General features: G+C 41.9%; 1 protein-coding gene across 5 annotated transcripts in view; it reads left to right on the top strand.

Moving 5' to 3' along the window:
- The window catches only part of LOC129834534 (DNA-binding protein RFX7-like), a 44,421-nt gene extending 24,298 nt beyond the window's left edge, over positions 1 to 20,123 (top strand). For 2 of the 5 annotated variants that reach the window (XM_055899618.1, XM_055899620.1), the window contains exons 3-9: positions 3,992 to 4,074; positions 5,234 to 5,359; positions 6,161 to 6,277; positions 7,548 to 7,632; positions 7,869 to 8,076; positions 9,121 to 9,419; positions 12,582 to 20,123. In XM_055899618.1, coding sequence (XP_055755593.1) covers positions 3,992 to 4,074; positions 5,234 to 5,359; positions 6,161 to 6,277; positions 7,548 to 7,632; positions 7,869 to 8,076; positions 9,121 to 9,419; positions 12,582 to 15,848 — 4,185 coding nt within the window. In that variant the 3' untranslated portion in view covers positions 15,849 to 20,123. Of the gene's footprint in view, positions 1 to 3,991; positions 4,075 to 5,045; positions 5,085 to 5,233; positions 5,360 to 6,160; positions 6,278 to 7,547; positions 7,633 to 7,868; positions 8,077 to 9,120; positions 9,420 to 12,581 lie in introns of all 5 variants that reach the window. The other 3 variants (XM_055899617.1, XM_055899616.1, XM_055899619.1) reach the window with 3 other exon arrangements.
- Positions 20,124 to 23,220: the final 3,097 nt, after the last annotated feature.

The following is a 23,220-nucleotide window of genomic DNA, read 5'->3' as shown; positions in this document are numbered from 1 at the left end:
ATAGACTTGGGTAGCTGGGCTACAGCCCTAAGGCATCTGTCTGTGTGACACCCTAATCATCTGCATTCACATGGAAAAGTCTGCCTCAGCATTATTTGACTGACTACAAATAACGGTCTAAAAAGATATAGAAAGTAATGAACTTTAAAATGCATTTTGTTCCACCCCCAAAGACTGTCTGTTTGTTAGGTTAGCAGGTATCAGTGTTTGTTAAAGTTATAACACTGTCCCATGGTAGCTGCAACAACCCCCTCTGGATATTGCAGGGCTCCATCAGCTCATATTTATCCTCATGTTCCTTCAAGGTCTTCTGTTAGGGGGTTTTCCCACATAGTCCTCTTTTAAAAGAACAGATATCATGTCTCATGTTGTCTTCTCACACTTCAAACCCCACAATCTCTTAGCCTGTAGATCACATTTCAAACATATAATCTGAACATAACTCCACACACATTTTGGTATTTCTGTGCATCCTCGACAAGCGCTAAAATCAATATCCCAAAAAGGAAAACCAATATCCAAAAACGGCATGTTTTTTCTGCGAACCTGCACATCATCTACGCTCTTTTGTGGCGCTAATGTAAGGGTTTATGGCAGGGTGTTGTGTTGCAGTAGTCTAGTGTGTGGTGCGGGGATTTTAGTGTTGGCGTTGCCCTAAAAAATGGAACCGGACTGTCGGATTTCTAGAGAACAGAACTCAGACAACCTTTCGAGATGGTCTCATGTCGCTTCAGGGACTCTTTTGAGGGGCCTGCGTTCCTTTGGAGTGTTCACACTGCACCAAAAATGTTAAGTGAACTGCGCCAGTTGTTGTTGTTGCTAAAAGGGACTAAGTGTGAGAACATCCTTAGGAGCTCTCAATGCACACACACACACACACACACACACACACACACACACACACACACACTAACCCTCTCCCCTCGATGGAAAAATTTGTTTGATCTCATTAAGAGATTTCCTCATGGCTTTTGTCATTGTGGCAGGGATGAGGGACCCCCTGTGTTGATCTTTAACACCCTGTGGTATTTACTGCACACACATGTTTTAGAAACATTCAGAATCCAAGAGGTTGAAGGTTTTTGTGTAATTTGGTTTATCCTGACACTTGTCCACATTGATCTTAGCTCGAGCACTGTTTATCAGGATGCATCCAGGATCCTTCTGAACGAGACCTCACCAAGATCGGTGGTTCTCTCTGCCGCAACTTCCACCCCTTTCCTTCTCTTCACGGATTTTGTAATCTCCTTTACATCCCTAATCTCATTTGCAGGATCATCCGTGTTTTTGTTTTCCTGTGGGGGGGGGGGGGTTTGTTCCTGAACATTGTTGTCTTTTAGGGTGTTTTTACACTTTTTGAGCAATAGTTCGAATCAGTTTGATTATTTGTTACAATGTATTTTTTTCATTTGGTCCGGTTGGTTTCACATTGTCAAATGAACTAAAACTCATAAACAAAAATACGTGTCCATGCACAAAATGTGTTTATTGGACAAAAAATGTGGTGTTCTATGCGTTCCCAGGTGTGGATAGTGTTCAAACTAGTCCAACCAAACTAAAGAGGGTTGTTTGAAATGGTTGTTTTAGGTTTCACTGGAACTGAATAGTCTTTGTCTTAGATTTCATAACTTTTTTATTAAAAATGTTACGCTGATGGTGCCTCAAGGCCGACATAGTACAACTAAACACTTAGCTTTCTGTGTTACTACAGCAGAAACAATGAGAGCACCAGACTTCACTCAGTGGAGAATAGACTAAGAATGGATCATTTAAACAGGAAACGTTTCTGTATTATTCATGCTCTTCAAACTGGAGTAGAAGGCAACCTGTCAGCCTTTGTGGAATGTATCTTGGTGGATTATTGTAGTAGTGAGAATGAAAAGAAGCATTTCCTTTCTCATGAACTGGACTGCCAGTCTGAGAGAGACATCAGTAGAGCGTGTTAAATCAGTGGAGTGATAAAGACACTACCATGAACACTACTACTACTCACAGGGATGACCGAACGTAAGTCCTTTTTTGCACTTGAATAATTTTTTTTGCCTGTTTGTTAGCCATGCACTGATATGACATTTTTGGCCGATATCCGATATTTTCCTTGCCCAAAAAACGATACCGATATTTGAAATTTTTGCTGCCTTTCAAGCATTCTAGTACAGTTAACACACACACACACGCAGCGGTTTAAGGCACTGTATCTCAGTGCAAAAGGCATGACTACAGTCCCTGGTTCGAATCCAGGCTGTAGCACATCCGGCTGTGATTGTGAGTCTCATAGGGTGGTGCACAATTGGCCCAGCGTTGTCCGGGCCGTCATTGTAAATAATAATTTGTTCTTAACTGGCTTGCCTAGCTAAATAAAGGTTACACACACCACACTGACCAAAAAGTTATTTTGTTGGCATTTACGTGTATTCCCATTACCAGTAAAACATAATCAAAACCTATTTCTTTCACTTACTTGCTGTGCTCTTTCATTGTTCATTTGTTAAGTTGTTTCATTCTCAACCAGGATTTCTATTGAACACCGTTTGGGTCTTTGCATGTCAAGTAACACTATTTGACCAGAATATGACTGCACGTCGCATAATAATTTAACACGCTCACAATTTTTTGGGGACGTAGTTATTACACATTGATTACACTATCACTCGTATTTCATATGTCGCAACGATTCATCCAAATGTATGCTATGATGCAGGTAAAGGTGTCTCGCACACCTACAGTGCTGGTCATTTAAAAAAAGCTAGCTAGCTCATGGATGCAAACAATGTTCTTCCCCAAAAACATAGCAAAACGACGTCTGTTTCAGTAACTAGGTGTCATTTAAAATGAACCTAATTTGTACTACAGTTCTTATTTGATTAATAGTGGTTGGACCCATCATGTGAAGCTAGCCACAATAAGGATTAGCCACAATAGTGGACTTTGCGGTTAGCCTTCAAAGTAAAAGTATGGCAAAATTCTACTATTTGTATACATTTCCATCACTGTCAATGACACTTATTTTGAAGGCAAACTGCAAATTCCACTATTGTGCCTAATCCTTATTGTGGCTAGCTTCACAACACGTAACCCGGTCCATTAGTGCCTCAAAAGCCAGATAAGCAGCCAGCTAGCTTCATAACGTTAAATTTCAATAGGCGAAAAAAAAGTGGCAACCTAGCTAATACTTACAAGGATTCCTAAATCATTGCTAAGAATAATGAACATGACTGCAGTTTCTACTGGTCATTGTTTTCACGCTGGTTGTATTGGTGCTAGCTAGGTACCAAGCTAAAGCTCGATACCCCAGAAGTTGCGGTCGAACAAATGATGCTTTATTACCAATGCGGTATTGCATACACATCGTTCATGGCCGGCGTTTGCTTGTTTGCAGACTTTTTTTGTACAGCTTTGACACTGCTACCTTATCTTTTTTGACACGCAAAGATCCAAAGGGCATTCCATAGTATGTATGTATGCCGTGAAGCTAATAGCATCGACACTATTACTGTGTAACTCCGGTAGGGCAACATCTGAAAAATAGCGCACTTGGTAGTGTACTGGTGCTCGACCAGTTGGCAAAAGCCAACATCACCCACGACAGAGAACGGTTGATTGTCAAGGACAATAATTTCCATGATCTTGGCTTGAATGGGTTTTGTCTTTGAGTTGTCTCGCTGAAATGTTCGTACTCTTTCAAAAGACTGCTGGACTTGCTGACTGCTCGATCCACACAGCAGACATTGTGGGCTAGGTTAGGAATGCTGTGTGGCACGTGTAGCGCCAAATTTAACGTGGAGCGTCATTACGTCATGTACCTACGTTATATAGGTATGCACGGTAGCTTTGACATCGTTTTTTAACATTAGCGTTAAACTAGACACCTGGCCGATACCGATGTTGGCATTTTTAGCTATTATTGGCCGATTCCGATATGTTCACCGATATATCGTGCATCCCTACTGTTTGTTATTAAATCCCTCTTCCCTGTGCTCCGCTTTTACAGCAAGATGTGGAGACGTTTACAGACATCGAGAAACTCTACCTCTACCTTAAGTTGCCTTCTGGTCCCAGCAACAGTGAAAAAAGGTAATTGATCATTCTTTCATTTGATCGAACATTGTTTGTTTTGTGTCATGTCTGCATGCAGTTCCACGCCATTTGCACATGACTTAGCCTAATGTTGTTCATCTACCCCGTTATCCATTAGCCTAGTAGCATAATATAGATGTTCTGCACCCTATCCTATCCCCACATGCTACAATGGTTGTCAACATTAGCTTGGACTGTGGTTACGTCAAACTCTGCTCGTTATGCCATACTCTCTCCCTTAGAGAGCAAATAGGCTTTGGCTGTAAAAAAATAAAAAATATATTTTTTTAAACCATTGCATTGATTGATTTGATATTGAATTCCCACTTAGGACTACCAGTAAGGGGGGTGGGAGGGTGTGTGTGTGTTCAAACATTCTCTCTTCAATAGCAAATAAGCTTGGGTATTTTTGTTTTAATTGTTGCGTTAGTTGATTTGATAATGATTTCCCACATATGACTATCACCTGTGTGTGTGTGTGTGTTCTGATTGAAAGTCCTTACTTAATAACTTATTAATAACATCTTTCCTCAACCCTTCATGTTTTACCTTTTTGCAAAATATGTGTAGATTTAAGCCTTGTCTTCTCTCTAATGTATATTTGATCTGTAACACACACACGCACACATACACACGAAAGCTTAATTCCAAATGACCCAAGCCCCTACTCCCGAGGAATGTGTGTAGATCTGAGCCGATTGGATATGTATTAGGCCTAAGGAATACTGTAATAGCTTTACTTCTGATAGGCTAAGATGAATTTCCCTACATTGTTTGAACTTATCCAATCCTCTCATCTACAGAAGTGTCCAGGGGCAGTGGCTTGAAGTTAGTTTAGCATCAGGTGACAAACACACTGCTCATTGATGTTGTCAATATCATGCCTTGATTGAAAAGCAATGATCAATTCCTACTTGTTCTCCACATCTAATCCTCAACTCCCCAACACTCCACACGATGCCCATCAGGACTGAGAGAGGGTCTGCCAGTCCTGGAGAACTGTCATGGTACATAAACCTCTCTCACTTACAACACAGAGACATGGCGGTGATGTGTGTTGGTTGAGTTTGAAAAATGGGGTGGGAAAGGTAGATTTGACAGTAAATGTTTTTTGTGATTGTATTGTAAATAACCTATTTTCTCCTGCTTTCTCTAGCAGTGATCAGAGCTCCATGTCATCAAGCCGCACTCAGCAGATGCACGCGTTCAACTGGATTCGCAGTCACCTAGAGGAACACCCAGAAACCTCTCTGCCCAAACAGGAGGTCTATGACGAGTACAAGTGGGTATCTGACTGTGAGAAAGGGGACATAGGGAAGTGTGAAGCCAATGGGGCTTTGCCCAGCTCAGGTCATTTTCAAAGCAATAGCACTGTTAAATACAAATAAAAAAAACTGTCATCCTGTTTTGATGTTCTGGAAAGGGACACCGCACCAATTTAGAAACATATTGATAGCACTGTGTACAGGTATTGTAGGGAGTTTGGAATACCTGATAGCTTAAATTCCATACCAGGTGGAAATGGATGGATTTACTTTTGAATTTGATTTCCATGAGCACTTGACTTCTAAGAGGTTTCACAAGAACAAGGTACACATTTGTATGGCCGTTTTATTTTATGACATGAGATACATGTTATGAAAGTACATTACATTTGGCATTTGGCTGTTACTAAATAAATAAGCCTTTAACATACACTGCCAGCTATGAAGGATCTACATACTGCCAGCCAACGCACCAATATAAATAGATGCAGAAAGCATGGGAAAAGATGTGCACCATGTGTTGGTAACACTAGAACGGAAAGTCTGAAATGCTATGTGACTGTTACGTAACACTCAGTTTGACGTACTCATTCACTGCAAATGAAAGTACTAATAATGTTTCAGATTTCTTTGGAAAAGGCTTCACCCAGATGTCACTGTTTTGATGTGACTGTTTGATATTATTATTTGATATTTAACATAGTTTATTTGGTTTTACTGAGATTTCCAATACCTTGTTTATCTGAACTTTACTTCCCCTGTCCAACAAATGTTTACTGTCTGTTTGTCTGTGTCTGTCTGCCTCTTGTTTGTTTCAGGAGCTATTGTGACAATCTCTGCTACCACCCACTGAGTGCAGCGGACTTTGGAAAGATCATGAAAAATGTATTTCCAAACATGAAGGCACGTCGACTTGGTATGAGAGGCAAATCAAAATATCCTTCACTGGAATGGTTTGTAGTGAACAATCTGGCCTCTCTGGACTCTGGTCGAGGAACATCTGTTGTCTTAGATCATGGAGCCTCTAAATATAGAACTGAAATTAAATCAAATAAAGCGGCCTCTGCCTGGAGAGCAGTATAGTAGGACAGAGACACTTAGGGGAATCACTGTGTTCTTGACCTTCAGGAAACAATTTGTGAAATGTCTTTTCAATGTCTTTTCCATGAGATCACGACTCTTGACTTAGCAAAGCTACAGTCTCCAATGAGATTAGCGTCCGTTAAATTAGTAAAGTGACAAGTGACTTCGTTCTTATTTTGTTGAGGTGGAGTTCGAAAAAAGAATAACATAAAATACTTGCGTTTGAATGCAATTTTTATTTTCAAGCTGAGCCTTTCTGAAATAGAGCTTGTTTTTATATGACGGTTGCAATAGCAACTGAAACTCAATATGAGCGCCCAAGTCAAATCAGACCAAGTCAGAACATCTTGAGCTGTGTCTTGCGTAGTATTCTATATCTCCCTTTTTTTAAATGAACTATTTTCTGTTTACAAAGTTAATACACACTCTACAAAGGTACAAGTTAATTCAAGATCACACTCTTGGACCTATTTGTCTGTATTTTATTATTTGTTTTGTGTGAGAGAAAATGAGTCATTCATAACTGTGCTTAAACTCTGAGTAGCTCTTTGCCTGGTTGTGTGGGACACCTAAGTGTATGGAAGTGTTCAGCAGGGAGCACCTGCTGTCACACTCTCACACACCAGCATCTGATAAAAGGCTAGCTCTCACCACAAATCACATCGCCTTATTTTGGCAGTGGAATTGGTCACATCTTGAAAGGTTGGAGGGGGAAGAGAAGGTTCAGTGGGAGTGTGACAGGCCTGAGGGGCTGAGGGATTAGTAGTGGAGTGACTAGCAACTGATGCTGGTTGGGACATAGGTCGCAGTTGTAAATGAGAACTTGTTCTCAACTGGGCCAACCTGGTTAAATAAAGGTGAAATAAAAAATAAAAATACCCGTCTCAGCTTCAGGTGAGAATGCTCTTCCTCAGATCTGTCTGTGAGTGACAACTGACCTGCCCTGAGGCACTTTTCTTACCCTATCCTGTGGAGCAATCCCAGTCTCTTATGGCTAGAATGGTCCCTGAAGCACTAATGCCCGGCTCTTTACAGACAAACAACCAACACATTTTAGCACCTCCATAAATTAATTCTTAAATGTTTGACCGTTCAGTGTTTTTTACCTTAACCCCTGCTCACGTACTGCTATAGTGGACTGAGGAAGAAAGCCTTTGTCCACATGCCATCTTTACCCAACCTGGAGTTACATAAAACAGGGGACGGGGTAAGTTGTCTGTCTGCCTTCCTCTCTCAAGGTCTTTACCTTACTTATTTTCTTGAAAATCTATTTAAATAAGAAATGTTTGCCTAACTGTAGTCCAACCATAACATAACTTTCATTAATTGAATGTGTTAAGAAAAGGACTACATTTTGAGGCTTCATATTGAACTAAAAGTAATACAGGGATATGTACGACTATAATTCCTAACGCCTGTATATGTGCCTATGTTGTGCTTCAGTGTGAGGTGCTGGAGGCCTCAGGTCAGCTGTGCAGTGCGGAGGAGGAGGTGCGCTCTGCGGCCTGTGGCCTGGTGTGTGAGTGGGCCCAGAAGGTGCTGAGCCGCCAGTTTGATGCTGTGGAGGACCTGGCTCGCTTCCTCCTCAACAGCCACTACATCGGCACCAAATCTGTGACAGCCCTTACTGTCATGACTGGTACACCAACAGGTGACAATACAGTGCATCCGCAAAGTATTCAGACCGCTTGAATTTTTCCATATTTTGTTACGTTACAGCCTTATTTTAAAATGACAAAGGAAAAACAGGTGTTTAGGAATTTTTGCAAATGTATTAAAAATTTAAAAAACTGATTACATTTACATAAGTATTCAAACCCTTTACTTAGTACTTTGTTGAATCACCTTTTGGCAGCAATTACAGCCTTGAGTCTTCTTGGGTATGACGCTACAAGCTTGACACACCTTTATTTGGGGAGTTCCTCCCATTCTTCTCTGCAGATCCTCTCAAGCTCTGTCAGGTTGAATGGGGAGCGTCGCTGCACAGCTATTTTCAGGTATCTCCAGAGATACCTTTGATCGGGTTCAAGTCCGGGCTCTGGCTGGGCCACACAATGACTTTCAGAGACTTGTCCCAAAGCCACTCCTGCATTGTCTTGGCTGTGTGCTTAGGGCCGTTGTCCTGTTGGAAGGTGAACCTTCGGCCCAGTCTGAGGTCCTGAGCGCTCTGGAGCAGGTTTTCATCAAGGAGCTCTCTGTACTTTGTGCCGTTCATCTTTCCCTCAATGCTAAATACTTATGTAAATAAGGTATTTCTGTTTTTTATTTTTAATACAAAAATGTGTATAAACCTGTTTTTGCTTAAGTTAAGGGCTCTGAATGTGCACTGTATGTGTTAATAGTCAAACTTCACTTGTCCTTTCACTGCCTCATGTATGATGAACAGTGAAATGTTTCCATCTAGTGGCAGATACTTCTCATTGACCTGCTACAGTGCATTTACATACCACCTCCTGTGAGTCCCTAAAAGCCATCCCACTAGGCACAGACGTCAATTCAACGTCTTTTCCACATTGGTTCAACGTCATTTCATTGAAATTATGTGGAAACAACATTGATTCAACCAGTTTATGCCCAGTGGGATAGTTACGCTTTCTTCAAAATAGAAGCTGCTCTGCCTAGGAGGACCATGACAATTTGTTAACCCAAAATATGTGTTCACCTGTTTCTGTCTTCCTCTGTCTCCTCCCTTTAGGAGTTAAAATGCCACTGCCATCCTCAGCATTCGCACCAACAGCTGAAGCCCACTCCTTCCAGTCCCAAGTGAAGACCCTGCCCTCTCCCTCCATCGATGCCAAGCAGCAGCTCCAGCGGAAGATCCAGAAGAAGCAGCAGGAGCAGATGCTGCACTCCCCCCTCCCCGGAGAGGCTCAGGCCAGGCGGGCTGACGGGGGCACGCCTGGGGTCGGCTCCATTACCTGTAGAAGCCCAGCCCTGCTCTCCCCACATCCCACCATTGGCATTATGGTAGCTGCAGTCCCCAGCCCCATCACGGTAAGCCAAGCTTGTATTCTACTTCTGTGTTTGTCTAAGCTTACTCTATATATCCCACTGTCTTTGCAGTGTTCCTGTTACGAATCTATACAAGCGATAACTTTGTGTTGCTTATATCACATGTGCAACAGAAGCTATTCATAACTGGAGTTATGAAAGTGTTGCATAATTTTACAGTTGAAGTCGGAAGTTAACATACACTTAGGTTGGAGTCATTAAAACTTGTTTTTCAACCACTCCACAAATGTATTGTTAACCTCTCTGGGATATGTGGGACGGTAGCGTCCCACCTGGCCAACATCCAGTGAAAATGCAGAGCGCCAAATTCAAATAAATTACTATAAAATTTTAACTTTCATGAAATCACACATTTAATATACCAAATTAAAGCTACACTTGTTGTGAATCCAGCCAACGTGTCAGATTTCAAAAATGTTTTACGGCGAAAGCAAACATTGCTATTATCTGAGGATAGCACCACAGCTAACAATCACAGACCATCATATTTCAACCCTCCCGGCGCGACACAAAACTAGAGAAATAAAGATATAATTCATGCCTTACCTTTGACGAGCTTCTTCTGTTGGCGCGCCAATATGTCCCATAAACATCACAAATGGTCCTTTTGTACGATTAATTCTGTCTATATATATCCAAAATGTCCATTTATTTGGTGCGTTTGATCCAGAAAAACACCGGTTCCAACTCGCTCAACATGACTACAAAATTTACCTGTAAGCTTTGTCCAAACATTTCAAACTACTTTTGTAATATTTCTTTAGGTATTTTTTTTAACGTAAATAATCGATACAATTGAAGACAATGTGTAGCATGCTTTCTGGTCACGCGCCTCTAACAAACAGTACACTTCACTGGAGCCTCATTCTGAACATGGCTACTTCTTCATTTCTCAAAGGAAAAACCTCAACCAATTTCTAAAGACTGTTTACATCCAGTGGAAGCGATAGGAACTGCAGGAAGGTCCCTTAAATCTGGATTCCCAATGAATCCCATTGAAAAGAGAGTGACCAAAAAAAAAACTAAATCTGGTTTGTCCTCTGGGTTTTGCCTGCCAAATAAGTTCTGTTATAGTCACAGACATGATTCAAAATGTTTTAGAAACTTCAGAGTGTTTTCTATCCAATACTACTAATAATATGCATATATTAGCATCTGGGACTGAGTAGGAGGCAGTTTACTCTGGGCATGCTTTTCATCCAATCATGAAAATGCTGCCCCCTATCCATAAGAAGTTTTAAACGGCTTGGAAAATTGTCGTTGCTCCAACATGTACCTAAGCATAAACATCAATTCCTTTCTTAAAATCAATACACAAGTATATATTTTTAAACCTGCATATTTAGCTAAAATAAATCCAGGTTAGCAGGCAATATTAACCAGGTGAAATTGTGTCACTTCTCTTGCGTTCATTGCACGCAGAGTCAGGGTATATGCGATAATAATAAACGTCTTGTTTTCGAAATGATAGTTTCCGGATTCGACCATATATGACCAAAGGCTTGTATTCCTGTGTGTTACTATGTTATAATTAAGTCTATGATTTGATATTTGATAGAGGAGTCTGACTGAGCGATGGTAGGCAGCAGCAGGCTCGTAAGCATTCATTCAAACAGCACCTTCGTGCGTTTTCCAGCAGCTCGTCGCTGTGCTTCAAGAATCGCGCTGTTTTTGACTTCAAGCCTATCAACTCCCGAGATTAGGCTGGTGTAACCGATTTGAAATGGCTAGCTAGTTAGCGGAGTGCGCGCTAATAGCGTTTCAAAAGTCACTCGCTCTGAGACTTTGAGTAGTTGTTCCCCTTGCTCTGTATTATATTAAGTTAAAATAAGTGTTCGTTCATTATTGTTGTAATTGTCATTATTACAAATACATTTTATAAAATCGGCAGATTAATCGGTATCGGCTTTTTTTGGTCCTCCAATAATCGGTATCGGTATCGCTGTTGAAAAATCATAATCGGTCGACCTCTAGTATAAACACCATGGGACCACGCAGCCGTCATACCGGTCAGGAAGGAGACGTGTTCTGTCACCTAGAGATGAACGTACTTTGGTGCGAAAAGTCCAAATCAGTCCCAGAACAACAACAAAGGACCTTGTGAAGATGCTGGAGGAAACTGGTACAAAAGTATCTATATCCACAGTAAAACGAGTCCTATATCGACATAACCTGAAAGGCCGCTCAGCAAGGAAGAAGCCACTGCTCCAAAACCGCCATAAAAAAGCCAGACTACAGTTTGCAACTGCACATGGGGACAAAGATCGTACTTTTTGGAGAAATGTCCTCTGGTCTGATGAAACAAAAAAATAGAACTGTTTGGCCATAATGACCATCGTTATGTTTGGAGGAAAAAGGAGGATGCTTGCAACCCGAAGAACACCATCCCAACCGTGAAGCACGGGGGTGGCAGCATCATGTTGTGGGGGTGCTTTGATGCAGGAGGGACTGGTGCACTTCACAAAATAGATGGCTTCATGAGAAAGGAAAAATATGTGGATATATTGAAGCAACATCTCAAGACATCAGTCATCAAGTTAAAGCTTGGTCGTAAATGGGTCTTCCAAATGGACAATGACCCCAAGCATACTTCCGAAGTTGTGGCAAAATGGCTTAAGGACAATGAAGTCAAGGTATTGGAGTGGCCATCACAAAGCCCTAACCTCAATCTTATAGAACATTTGTGGGTAGAACTGAAAAAGCATGTGTGAGCAAGGAGGCCTACAAACCTGACTCAGCTACCCCAGCTCTGTCAGGAAGAATGGGCCAAAATTCACCCAATTTATTGTGGGAAGCTTGTGGAATGCTACCCAAAATGTTTGACCCAAGTTAAACAATTTATAGGCAATGCTACCAAATACTAATTGAGTGTATGTAAACTTCTCACCCACTGGGAATGTGATGAAAGAAATAAAAGCTGAAATAAACAAATCTCTCTACTATTATTCTGACATTTCACATTCTTAAAATAAAGTGATGATTCGAACGGACAAAAAACAGGGAATTTTTACTCAGATTAAATGTCAGGAATTTTGAAAAACTGAGTATAAATGTATTTGGTTAAGGTGTATGTAAACTTCCGACTTCAACTGTACATCTTATTAATACTTTTTTGTGTCATGTTTTGCTATGCTGTATATATAGGTACAAAGGAGCAGGCAGCTGATGTCCCCCAGTCCTGTGGGAACATCGGAGGGCAAGATTCTGCCTGTCAACTTCCAAGTGGTGACCCAGTCAATGCAGCCTGTCAAGTGTCCCAAGACCCCTCAGAATATCCCAGCCAGCCCTGTGGGGGACCGCTCTTCTCGCCACCGCTATGCCCAGATCCTGCCTAAACCCTCAGCCACCAGCGCCATCACCCTGCGCTCGCCCCCCACCCTGCTCATCACCAACAGCCCCATCAAGACCGTGATGCAGCCCACACCCCACATCAGCTCTGTCAACGTGGTCAAGATGACCACCATATCCCTGGCTCCCAACTGCAGCACTACAACCACCCTAACCAACACCACCTTAAGGCCTGCCTCTGCTGGCATGGGCAGCACTGTAGCCCTGGAGGAGAGCAGACCCAGCCCACGGGCCAGGAGTGGCTCTGCAGCCCCCATCCTGTCCCCCTTAGCCAGGTCAGGCCGGGCCACCACCACCCCTACCATCGACATCAAGATGATGGAGGGTGAAGCCATAAGTGAGGGCAGTCCGGCCCTTGGTGCTAGCAGGCTTACTATGACTCAGGAAGCTGCAGGGGGACAGAGGGCTGGAGGAGCTATACCAAGAGCTGCCAGTGTGCCCATGCCTCACACTAAAGGCTCCCTGGGACCGGAGGCAATGACTGCAACCAATTGCAATGGCAAGTCCTCTTTGCGCAACAACACTGTGGCAGCTACAGCTGGTAGCAATAATAACACCAATAACGAAAGTACTTCGTATTTGACAGTCTCCAATCAGAATACCAGCACCACTCTGTCACCCAATGGCGGCACTGTTGCCACATCACTCATCACCTCCAAGAGCCCCAGGAAGCGCCCAGGCGTCGGCCCAGAGTCTTATCCCACGCCTGTCAAAAGGGTCTTCATCTCCCAGCAGCCTCTTGGGGGCTCCGATGGTTACAGACATGGGATTGGTGCAGGAGTGAAGAAACTCCCCAGGGTAGGAACCCCAGTCAGACCTGAAAGTGCACCAGCCATCGGAAAAGTTACTTTGAAACTGAACTCTACTGTCCCAACTCGAATTCTGTCACTCTCTGATTCCCCCATCGGAACCAGAGGCTTCCAGACTGTTGTCAAGCCACAGAACTCTGTGCAGAGAAGAGACACTCCGACCACCATGGACACTAGCAGCATCGGCAACGTTAGTGCCCCGGCTGGTCATGCACGAATTCAGCACCAGCAGCACATGACGGGTAACATGCAAGGCATGCCCAACAGCTCTGCTCTACTGGAGCAGTCTGCTGTGAGTGACCTAAGGAACACTATGTGGGTTGGGGGCCAGCTGGAGGGAGGTAAGCAACAGCAGCAGCAGGCCTACGCCCAGCAGATCACAGACCACAAGCAGGCATCCACACCGGTCATGGAGCCCCTGGCCATGTTGGGCCAGGCCCCAGCCTCAAGCCAGCTCTCCATGCAGACAGACATGGACTACTTCCATTTCAATGATGACGATATGACCCAGGACAGCATTGTGGAGGAGCTGGTGCAGATGGAGGAGCAGATGAAGCTCAACAGCAGTCTGCAGGCCTTCGGAGCTGACGTGACGCTGCAAGGCCATCAGTCTGTAATACAGGGAAACATGATGTCCTCCAACCAGACAGTGACCCCTTACTACCAATCAGTACACAACAGCACCACCCCTGTCCACACCCCCACCCCAACTCCCACCCCCACATCCACCTCTGAGATGATGGGAGGAGGCCAGGGCCTGACTAGGGAGAGCCCCTGCTCCCGCATGGCCCCCACCACCCCGGTGGACAGTGCCCTGGGGAGCAGCCGACACACCCCCATCGGCACTCCACACTCCAACTGCAGCGGCAGCGTGCCCCCCAGCCCTGTGGAGTGCAGGAATCCCTTTGCCTTCACTCCCATTAACTCCAGCATTACAGGCTACCACGACGGCAGCATTGTCTCCAGCAGCCCCGTCAAGCCCATGCAGAGGCCCATGGCTACTCACCCAGACAAGGCCAAACTGGAGTGGATGAACAATGGTTATAACAACAGCGGGGGGAACTCCATCAACGGCATCAGTATCCTCCCCAGCTATCAGGACCTGGTCGACGACCACTTCCGAAAGCCCCATGCCTTCGCCATCCCTGGCCAGTCCTATCAGTCTCAGACGAGGCACCACGACGGACACTACGGCCGCCTGACACCCATCTCTCCGGTGCAGCAGCAGGCAGCCAGTATGGCCAACCTGAACAAGCAGGAGGGCTTTGCTGTGCCCGCCCCTCTGGACAACAAGACCATCAGCACATCCTCAGCAGGCGGGACCTTCCGCTGTCGTAGTGTGAGCCCTGCCGTGCGCCAGCGAAACCTGAGTGGCAACCAGGGCCTGCAGAACATCCCCCGAACAGTGGTGTCCCCCTTCACCTCCCCCGTGACCCCCGAGATGATCAACATCTTCGCCAACAGCCATGGGGACGCCAGCAACATGGCACAGAGGAGCCAGTCTGTGCCTGTCAACGTGATGATGCAGACGGAGGTGCTGCCCATGCAGAGCCAGACCAACAGCAAAAAGATCACCAACGTGCTCCTGAGCAAGATGGATGGGGACAGTGACGACGCGGTGCGGGGCCTGGGTATCAACAACCTGCCGTCCAATTACACAGCCCGCTTGAACCTCACCCACATCTTAGAGACCACTCCCAGCTTCCCCAGCAGTGCCAACCATCAGACTCTGATGCCTTCCAAAACTCAGAATGCGTACGAGTTTCAGAAGGCCGGTTACCTCATGAAGAACTCTAGGAACGAACAGATGATTCTCTCAGCAGGTGACAGCCAAGCACAATCAGCTACTGGAGAACAGCAGCATCAGCAGAGCCAGCCTATGCTGCTGGCCCAGAACCTTCAGCAGCAACAACAACAGCTGCAGCTAGATTTCAGCACCACCGTTAAAGACCTCTTAGCAGACGGCTGCCTTACTCCTGGCAATAGGCTCGTGGGACAGGTGTCAGAACTTAACGCTGTGGGGTCTGATTTTCGACTGACCTCTGATCTTTCCAATAGCATCAATGACCTGAACAATTTGGACACAAACCTTCTGTTTGACCCCAATCAGCAGCAGGGACAATATGAAGACTCTACACTGGAGGAACTGAAGAATGATCCGCTGTTCCAGCAAATTTGCAGCGAGACTGCGAATTCCAATGGATTTGATTGGCTGGAAAGTAAAGACCAGCCCACAGTCGGGTTAATGGGTTAATATGGGCTCTGCTTTTATTTCATGAAGGTGAAATGGTTTGTTTATACCTATTGTTTTGTTAAAATCTTCTTTGTAATTATTCACATTGACATTGTATAGCACACTGCAACACTCTGGATACAATGACTTTTGTCCAGTCTGTGCCAGGCTGAACAGAAATGATCACTCTTATAAATATGCTGGTTTTCTCTCACAGCTCATCGCTGGTGCTGACTCATCCATTTCTCCCTCTTCAGACATCATAAAGTCATTCAAGAGCATTTAAATCAAGACCGTAGAATAACAATAACATTATTTTTACATTTTCAGAAGGACAGGATATAAAAAGTTAAAGATTACCAAACATCTATCTGTAGACTATCATTTTGGATAATGATTTTGTTCAGGAGCTGTTGACTAAAACAAGAGGTTTGGCAAATAATTGGCAACTGTTCCTCCCTCTGTAAATAGTTTTACTTCCATTGAGGTAGATCTGAAGATAGAGTCTATCAGACAAATCATTTGGAATTGCTTTAGAAGCATACTGTTGTGCAAGAACATTAAATGGGGTGTATGCTCACCTAATATGCCCCTGTACCTCTCAATGAAGAGTTGAGATGCCTTGAGGGCATTTGCAGTAGCATGCACTGGTACCAATGTTTCTCATTGCCGTGTCAAGTCTTCTTAAGGATTGCAGGTGCAAGACATACCAAAATCAATCAATGGCTAAAAAAAAAATCCCCCATAATCTGTAAATAAATATGTATCGTTGGTCTACTTAAAGAACCATGTTTTATGTATTTCCACACTGAGGTTGGAATAATACTGTGAAAATGATAATGCCCTTTTAGTGTAGGAGCTGTTTGAAAAGACTGCCTGAAATTTCAGCCTGTTTAGGTGAGATGGAGTTTTGGCCTGCATGGTGACATCACCTGGCAGTATTTGTATTTAATAGACCAATAAGAATGAGTTCCAAACCTTCTGCCAATAACAGCTAGTTTTTAGGTTTCCCCTCCCTACTCAATCCTAGCAAAATTCTTGCTTGAGAATTTGTTTGTTGCTAAGAAGCTGTTTTTGTTACTTTTTGACCATTGTTTTCAATTAAATCACAGTAAGGTACTTAATTTTTACCCAGAAACAAATTATTTGATATTGAGATAAAAACAGCTGCGTTCGACCTTTAACATACATTGTTTGCAATGATCTTGAGGCAAACTAGTTCTATTCTGTCAGAATTTGGATTTTTACAAGTAGGAAAACGGCAGCTGTTTGAAAAAGAATCTATTTGACTACAGAATATTATTCAAACTATAGATTTAAAGGTCAAGATATGCTGTCTGTATACTAAACTTATCAGAAGATGTCTGACTGTCCGTTTTGCTGAAATGTTATGCAAACTTTACAAATAAGATATTGACCACTCAAATTCCAGTGTGCATGGTACAAAAAATGTAGGCTATTAAATCGAGATTTGAATTTGGTTGATGTACTATGTCTTTTCACCTTTTCAAATTTCCCCTCATGTCCCAGTAGTTAATGAACTTTGAGTACAGTGAAACTGAGAGCAGGCAGTTGAAAAACAACAGATGTTATCTGCTAATATTGTCATTTTTTAGGCTTGCTTCACACACATTTTGCCCTGAATGCTGACATTCTTACTGTAGTTGAGCTCCCCTGTCCTTAGTGTCGAAAGGATTGCTTTGTTTGGAATCGTATATGTTTATAAGACTTAAAACAATGATAGAGACCTGTAATGGGGATAGCTTGCACTTTAGTGACTGCAGAACTAAAGGAAATGGGCTTTAAGATGGAGCTCAAAGGACAGTTAAATCTTGTATTTAAACAGTATAATGCAGAAGATGCCCCTTTTCACCTGCTTTTTCAGTTTTTTTAAGACTTGTGTAGGGCACTGGTGGGGATTGTTTTATTTACGTTCTTTGTGACTATTTGGCGGTTATAATTTTAATTAACAGAAATATATTGATTTAAGGAAGTGGAGGAATATATGAATAGGAATATAACCTTATAACACCCCTATACCAAAGTGTATTGACTGGAGATGACCCTGCCCTGTTTCAGTCGTGTATCTATTTTGGGGGAAATTACTATTCTGGTTCTGATTTATTTTAACACTATGCATTTTTTACTTATCAAAGCGGCTGCTACTGTCAAAGTAGGCTACTGCAGGTTTATGTAAATGTATGTCGTTTTTCCCTTTTTTTAAATTTGTTTCATGTTACATACATTCAGCAAAAAATGTGATGGATATGAAGTAATTTAGATTATGAAATGTCATAGTTTCCCTTCTACTGTAAATGTAAGAAGTTTCAAGGATTTTGAAAAAAATATTATGCCATTAGATATTCAGTCCTTCCTATAAAAAGGCACAAAAGTGCATATTTTACCATCATACATTGAAAGCTATTCCCCTTACATTAGTCTAGATCCAGTAGAAAATACAGTATTATGGAATACTGTAATACAGAATGACATAAACATTTGTATAAATTGTAATTTTCTTCCCCTTGAATAAAGTTCATTAATGCACTGCATTTTATTCTAACAGTGAAGGGACGTGTTTCACCTGGAGACAAAAAAAGGCATTTAGTGCTAAAGTACGGGTCATCTATTACAGGTTTAAATAGCTTATAGTGAAGAACAGTGTGTGAATAAGGCATGCAACTCATAAAGGGAATAGCTAATTGGCCAGATCCTGTGGTTTTATGAGCGTTTAATCTTCTGAGCCTTATATCCATACCAAAGAGTAACTGATTAGTGTGAGGGAAAAAAGCATTAAATAGGATTTTTTTTAGAAGAACCCACAAATAACCCAGTCATTTGCCTATTTGCCTGACATCAGTCAAATACCTTTATATATGGCCATTTGGAATTGTCCTTCTTTCAGGTGGGATGGTTGAAAATAATTTGAGGAAATTGTGAAACTGGCAACTGATCTGTAGCACTGGAAAACATGCTGAAAACCACACTACTGTTCTGGTTTATAAAAACCAATGTAGCAGGACAATATTGGGGTTAATTCAGTTGACTGTTGTAAGTGTTCCTCTCATTTTGAACCCCACAGTTTGTACATATGAAAGCTCTGACACTGTATTGTTATAACTTAAGCTGGTTCTGTGCACCTGCACCCTCTGAAATGCTATATTGGTGATTTTGGATCAGGAGCCAGCTAAACTGTGCTTGTGTGTTTGGCCGCTGGCGCCCTTTCTTGTACAGATAATGCTGTGTTTGTTTTTTTCTTAACTTGGTGTTTTTTGTTTGCTTCCTGAGATTTATATTGGTTGGCTTTTTACAGAAGACGTCTGCTTCGAGTGAGAAAATCGCATGGGTATTTAAAAAAAAGTATTAGCTATGCAACCTGGTAATATATATCTTTCTCTGACAGATTTTGTGCCCAGAACATTGCAATGGACATCCGAATGTCATGGTTAAAATTTCAACAAGCTTTGAAGGTTCATGTTATTGCACTAAACATTTAATGAACCAAGGCATTGGCACCTCTTTTAGGACAAATGCATTAATTGAAGCACCCCAAATATTTTTTTTAAAGAGCTTAACTAAGTGAAAAAATTATTGAAATGTTAATCAAAAAATATGAGAACGATAATTGTCTTGTGTAGCAATGTACATTAATCTCAATGAGATACATTTTTTTTTTACTTCATTCTCATGAGAATATGAAACTCAATTTAAAGAAACAATTTTAACAGAAATATTCTCAAATAAATCATTCACCATGTTAAATGATATGTGTGCATGTTTGTAGAATTCTATTGTACAGAGTATTTGTAACCACTTTGCTGTAATTCAGGATTGGTCCTGTCAATCTGAACAGAAAGGTATAGCGACTCACAAGTTACTTACATTGTTTGACATTTACTAATTCAGATTAATATTTGTTCTGTATGTTCAGATTTTGAATCCGTTCTGTTTATTTAGGTGTTTTTACTTTTTTTTTATGTAACTCTGAAGTTTTTTTTTCTTTCTCCAGAAACCATTGAAAATAAGCACTGATGTTTGTACTTAAATGAAGACAAACCCTGTCTGTTTAAGTGCACAGGGGCAGCTGAGTCCTGTACTTTTCACAGACCTGGTATAAGGTCCATTTAATCCTTGTTGTTGTTGTCTAGTGTACAGCATACCGTAGAGTAATTTGATAAAGTTGCTTTAGCATTTTAGCAAAGTTTCTTCTCTTTTTTTAATTGAAAGTGCTCACTGATGTTGAGATTTTTTTAAAGGGTTTTTAAAACCAATAAACTTTTTTTTAAAGTATTTGAATATCTTGGTTTCAATTGTTGTTTTTCCACTCTACATCCATTTATATTACGTTCACTTAGCTAGAATCTTCTGGTTTGGTCCCACAAAGGTTTCATCCCCAGAGCTGACTGAAGTGATGATTCAAATAAATATGTATTTACTTTACTGTTAATCCCACTTTTGGTATTCAGTGTCCTTTTCCTCACCGTAGCTTAAGTTATTCAATATGAAGCTAAAAAGATATGGCATGCCAAACACTACATTCCATAGATCCTATATCTATTCTAGTTGATTAAGTCGCATGAGTGTGGAAGACCATGGTTTGAACTGATCTTCTCATCCTGTTCCATAGGGGTTATAGAAAATGTTACAGTACCACAAAATGAATGAAACTGCACTTGTGGGAAGTGTATTCACAATTTCAAATTATGTTATTTGTAAGTTTTAGGATTTTGGATGTGAATGTGGTAATGATGTTCCAGAGAGTGACTAATCTGTATACAGTCTGATGCAGCTCATGATAGGGAAACAATGCACATTTGGCATCATTCGCACCATCTGTCTGAGATTTCAAGCCTGCTGATAAGAGCTGGCTAGTAGAAGAGCAGGAAAAAATGTCTGCTTCTAGTCTTTGTAAATTGCTTATCGCCCCAATGCTAATTCATATACACTGAGGGTACAGAACATGGCAGACTGACCAGGTGAATCCAGGTGAGAGCTATGATCCCTTATTGATGTCACTTGTTAAATCCACTTCAATCAGTGTAGATGAAGGGGAGGAGACATGTTAAAGAAGGATTTTTAAGCCTTGAGACAACTGAGACATGGTTTGTGTGCTATTCAGAGGGTGAATGGGCAAGACAAAGGATTTAAGTGCCTTTGAACAGGGTATGGTAGTTGGTGCCAGGCGCACCAGTTTGAGTGTCAAGAACTGCAATGCTGTTGTTTTTTTTTCATGCTCAACAGTTTCCCATGTGTATCAAGAATGCTCCTTCACCCACAGGACATCCAGCCAACTTGATACAACTGTGGAAAGCATTGGAGTCAACATGGGCCAGCATCCCTGTAGAACGCTTTCGACACCTTGTAGAGTCCATGCCCCGACAAATTGAGGCTGTCCTGAGGGCAAAAGGGGATGGAACTCAATATTAGGAAGGTGTTCCTAATATTTTGTACACTCAGTTAGTTCTATTGTAAAAATGGTGAGAGGAAAGATTACCATTTGGCTTAAAGAGCATGTCTGCAAAAACATAATCCAAATTAAAATGTTCTGCTGGTGAGAATGTTCCATTATGTAAGGAACAGACTACTGTGCAACAGCAAACTGTGTAATTGGTCTGGTAAATACAATGTCCCACTCCATTGTCTGTTTTTGGAGTTGTTAACTAGCTGATACTGAACTGAGAATCATCTAAAATTCCCAATTATGTGGTAGTTCAGTGATTTTGTAAATGTGTGGTAATTGAGGGGGAACAGCTGAATCGAGGCTTGAACCCAGGGCAAGTGAACTAGCCCAAGATCTTTTGGTAGAGGACATATCCTCCCATTTATTATACAGTGCACTTATCGTACTCCTTTCTAAACAGAAACTGGCTAAAGTTGAGAGCTAATGTTACATTTTACAATGCTGTCGCCTTGATTTTATCAAGATGATCATTGTAGAACACTTGCTGAATTAAAAAAGTATAGTCCAAGTCCAATATTTTTTACTGATTTTAATTTCTTGACTTTTTGTACAGGTTCCAGCGAGGGACGGCATGAACAAAAATACTTCTAAGCAAGGTCAGTTGGATCAGGTATCTTTGAATGTGAACAACATCCTATCGTCCATCTCATGGGATGTGGATTAGCCTGTGTCATTCAGCCGATTTCTTAAATTATGATAACGAAGTAATGCTTGTCTCAAGGTAACCCATTCAAAGATGCTAACTACCTTTAGCTCCTATTGACTATAGTATCTTCTGGCCGGGGGAGTTTTGTTAAAAGCCCAGACGCGTGCGGTACGGTTTTGTTAACATATCAGCGAGAAATTATACTTTTTTTAATGGGTAAATTACTACACACCTTTATAGGGTTAGGGTTCCCACACGGCCGTATTTGCATGTTACAGCGCTTGTTTCCGAAAACATTTAATTTGATTTGTCACATGCGCCGAATACAACAGGTGAAGACTACAGTGAAACGCTTACTTACGTGTCCTTTCCCAACAATGAAAGTTAAAAAGTAAGAAAAATGTGTTAAATAAAATATAGTAACACAATAGAATGACAATAACGAGGTTATATACAAGGAATACCGGTGCCGTGGTATGAGGTAGTTGAGGTAATATGTAGAGTAGAAGTCAAAAGTTTGGACACACCTACTCATTCAAGGGTTTTTCTTTATTTTTACTACTTTCTACATTGTAGAAATAATAGTGAAGACATCAAAACTATGAAATAACACACATGTAATGTAGTTACAAAAAAAGTGTTAAACAAATCAAAATATATTTTAGATTCTTCAAAGTAGCCACCCTTTGCCTTGATGACAGCTTTGCACACTCTTGGCATTCTCTCAACAACAAAAAAATCTCAAAAAGCTGATGCAGCACTCGATCACTCTCCTTGGTCAAATTGCTCTTACACACCCTGGAGGTGTGTTGGGTCATTGTCCTGTTGAAAAACAAATGATAGTCCCACTTAGCGCTAACCAGATGGGATGGCGTATCGCTGCAGAATGCTGTGGTAGCCATGCTGGTTAAGTGTGCCTTGAATTCTAAATAAATCACAGACAGTGTCACCAACAAAGCACCATCACACCTCCTCCATACTTCACGGTGGGAACCACACATGCGCAGATCATCCGTTCACCTACTCTGCGTCTCATAAAGAGACACCGCCTAGAACCAAAAATCTCAAATTTGGAGTCATCAGACCAAAGAACAGATTTCCACTGGGCTAATGTCCATTGCTCGTGTTTCTTGGTCCAAGCAAGTCTCTTCTTATTATTGGTGTCCTTTGGTAGTGGTTTCTTTGCAGCAATTTGACCATGAAGGCCTGATTCACATAGTCTCCTCTGAACAGTTGATGTTGAGATGTGTCTGTTACTTGAAGTCTGTGCAGCATTTATTTGGGCA

This window comes from Salvelinus fontinalis, chromosome 35 (assembly GCF_029448725.1).
Source record: "Salvelinus fontinalis isolate EN_2023a chromosome 35, ASM2944872v1, whole genome shotgun sequence".
NCBI classification, from domain to species: domain Eukaryota; kingdom Metazoa; phylum Chordata; class Actinopteri; order Salmoniformes; family Salmonidae; genus Salvelinus; species Salvelinus fontinalis.
The sequence above is the reverse complement of the archived record's forward strand: the minus strand, read 5'-3'. Positions and strand labels throughout refer to the sequence as shown.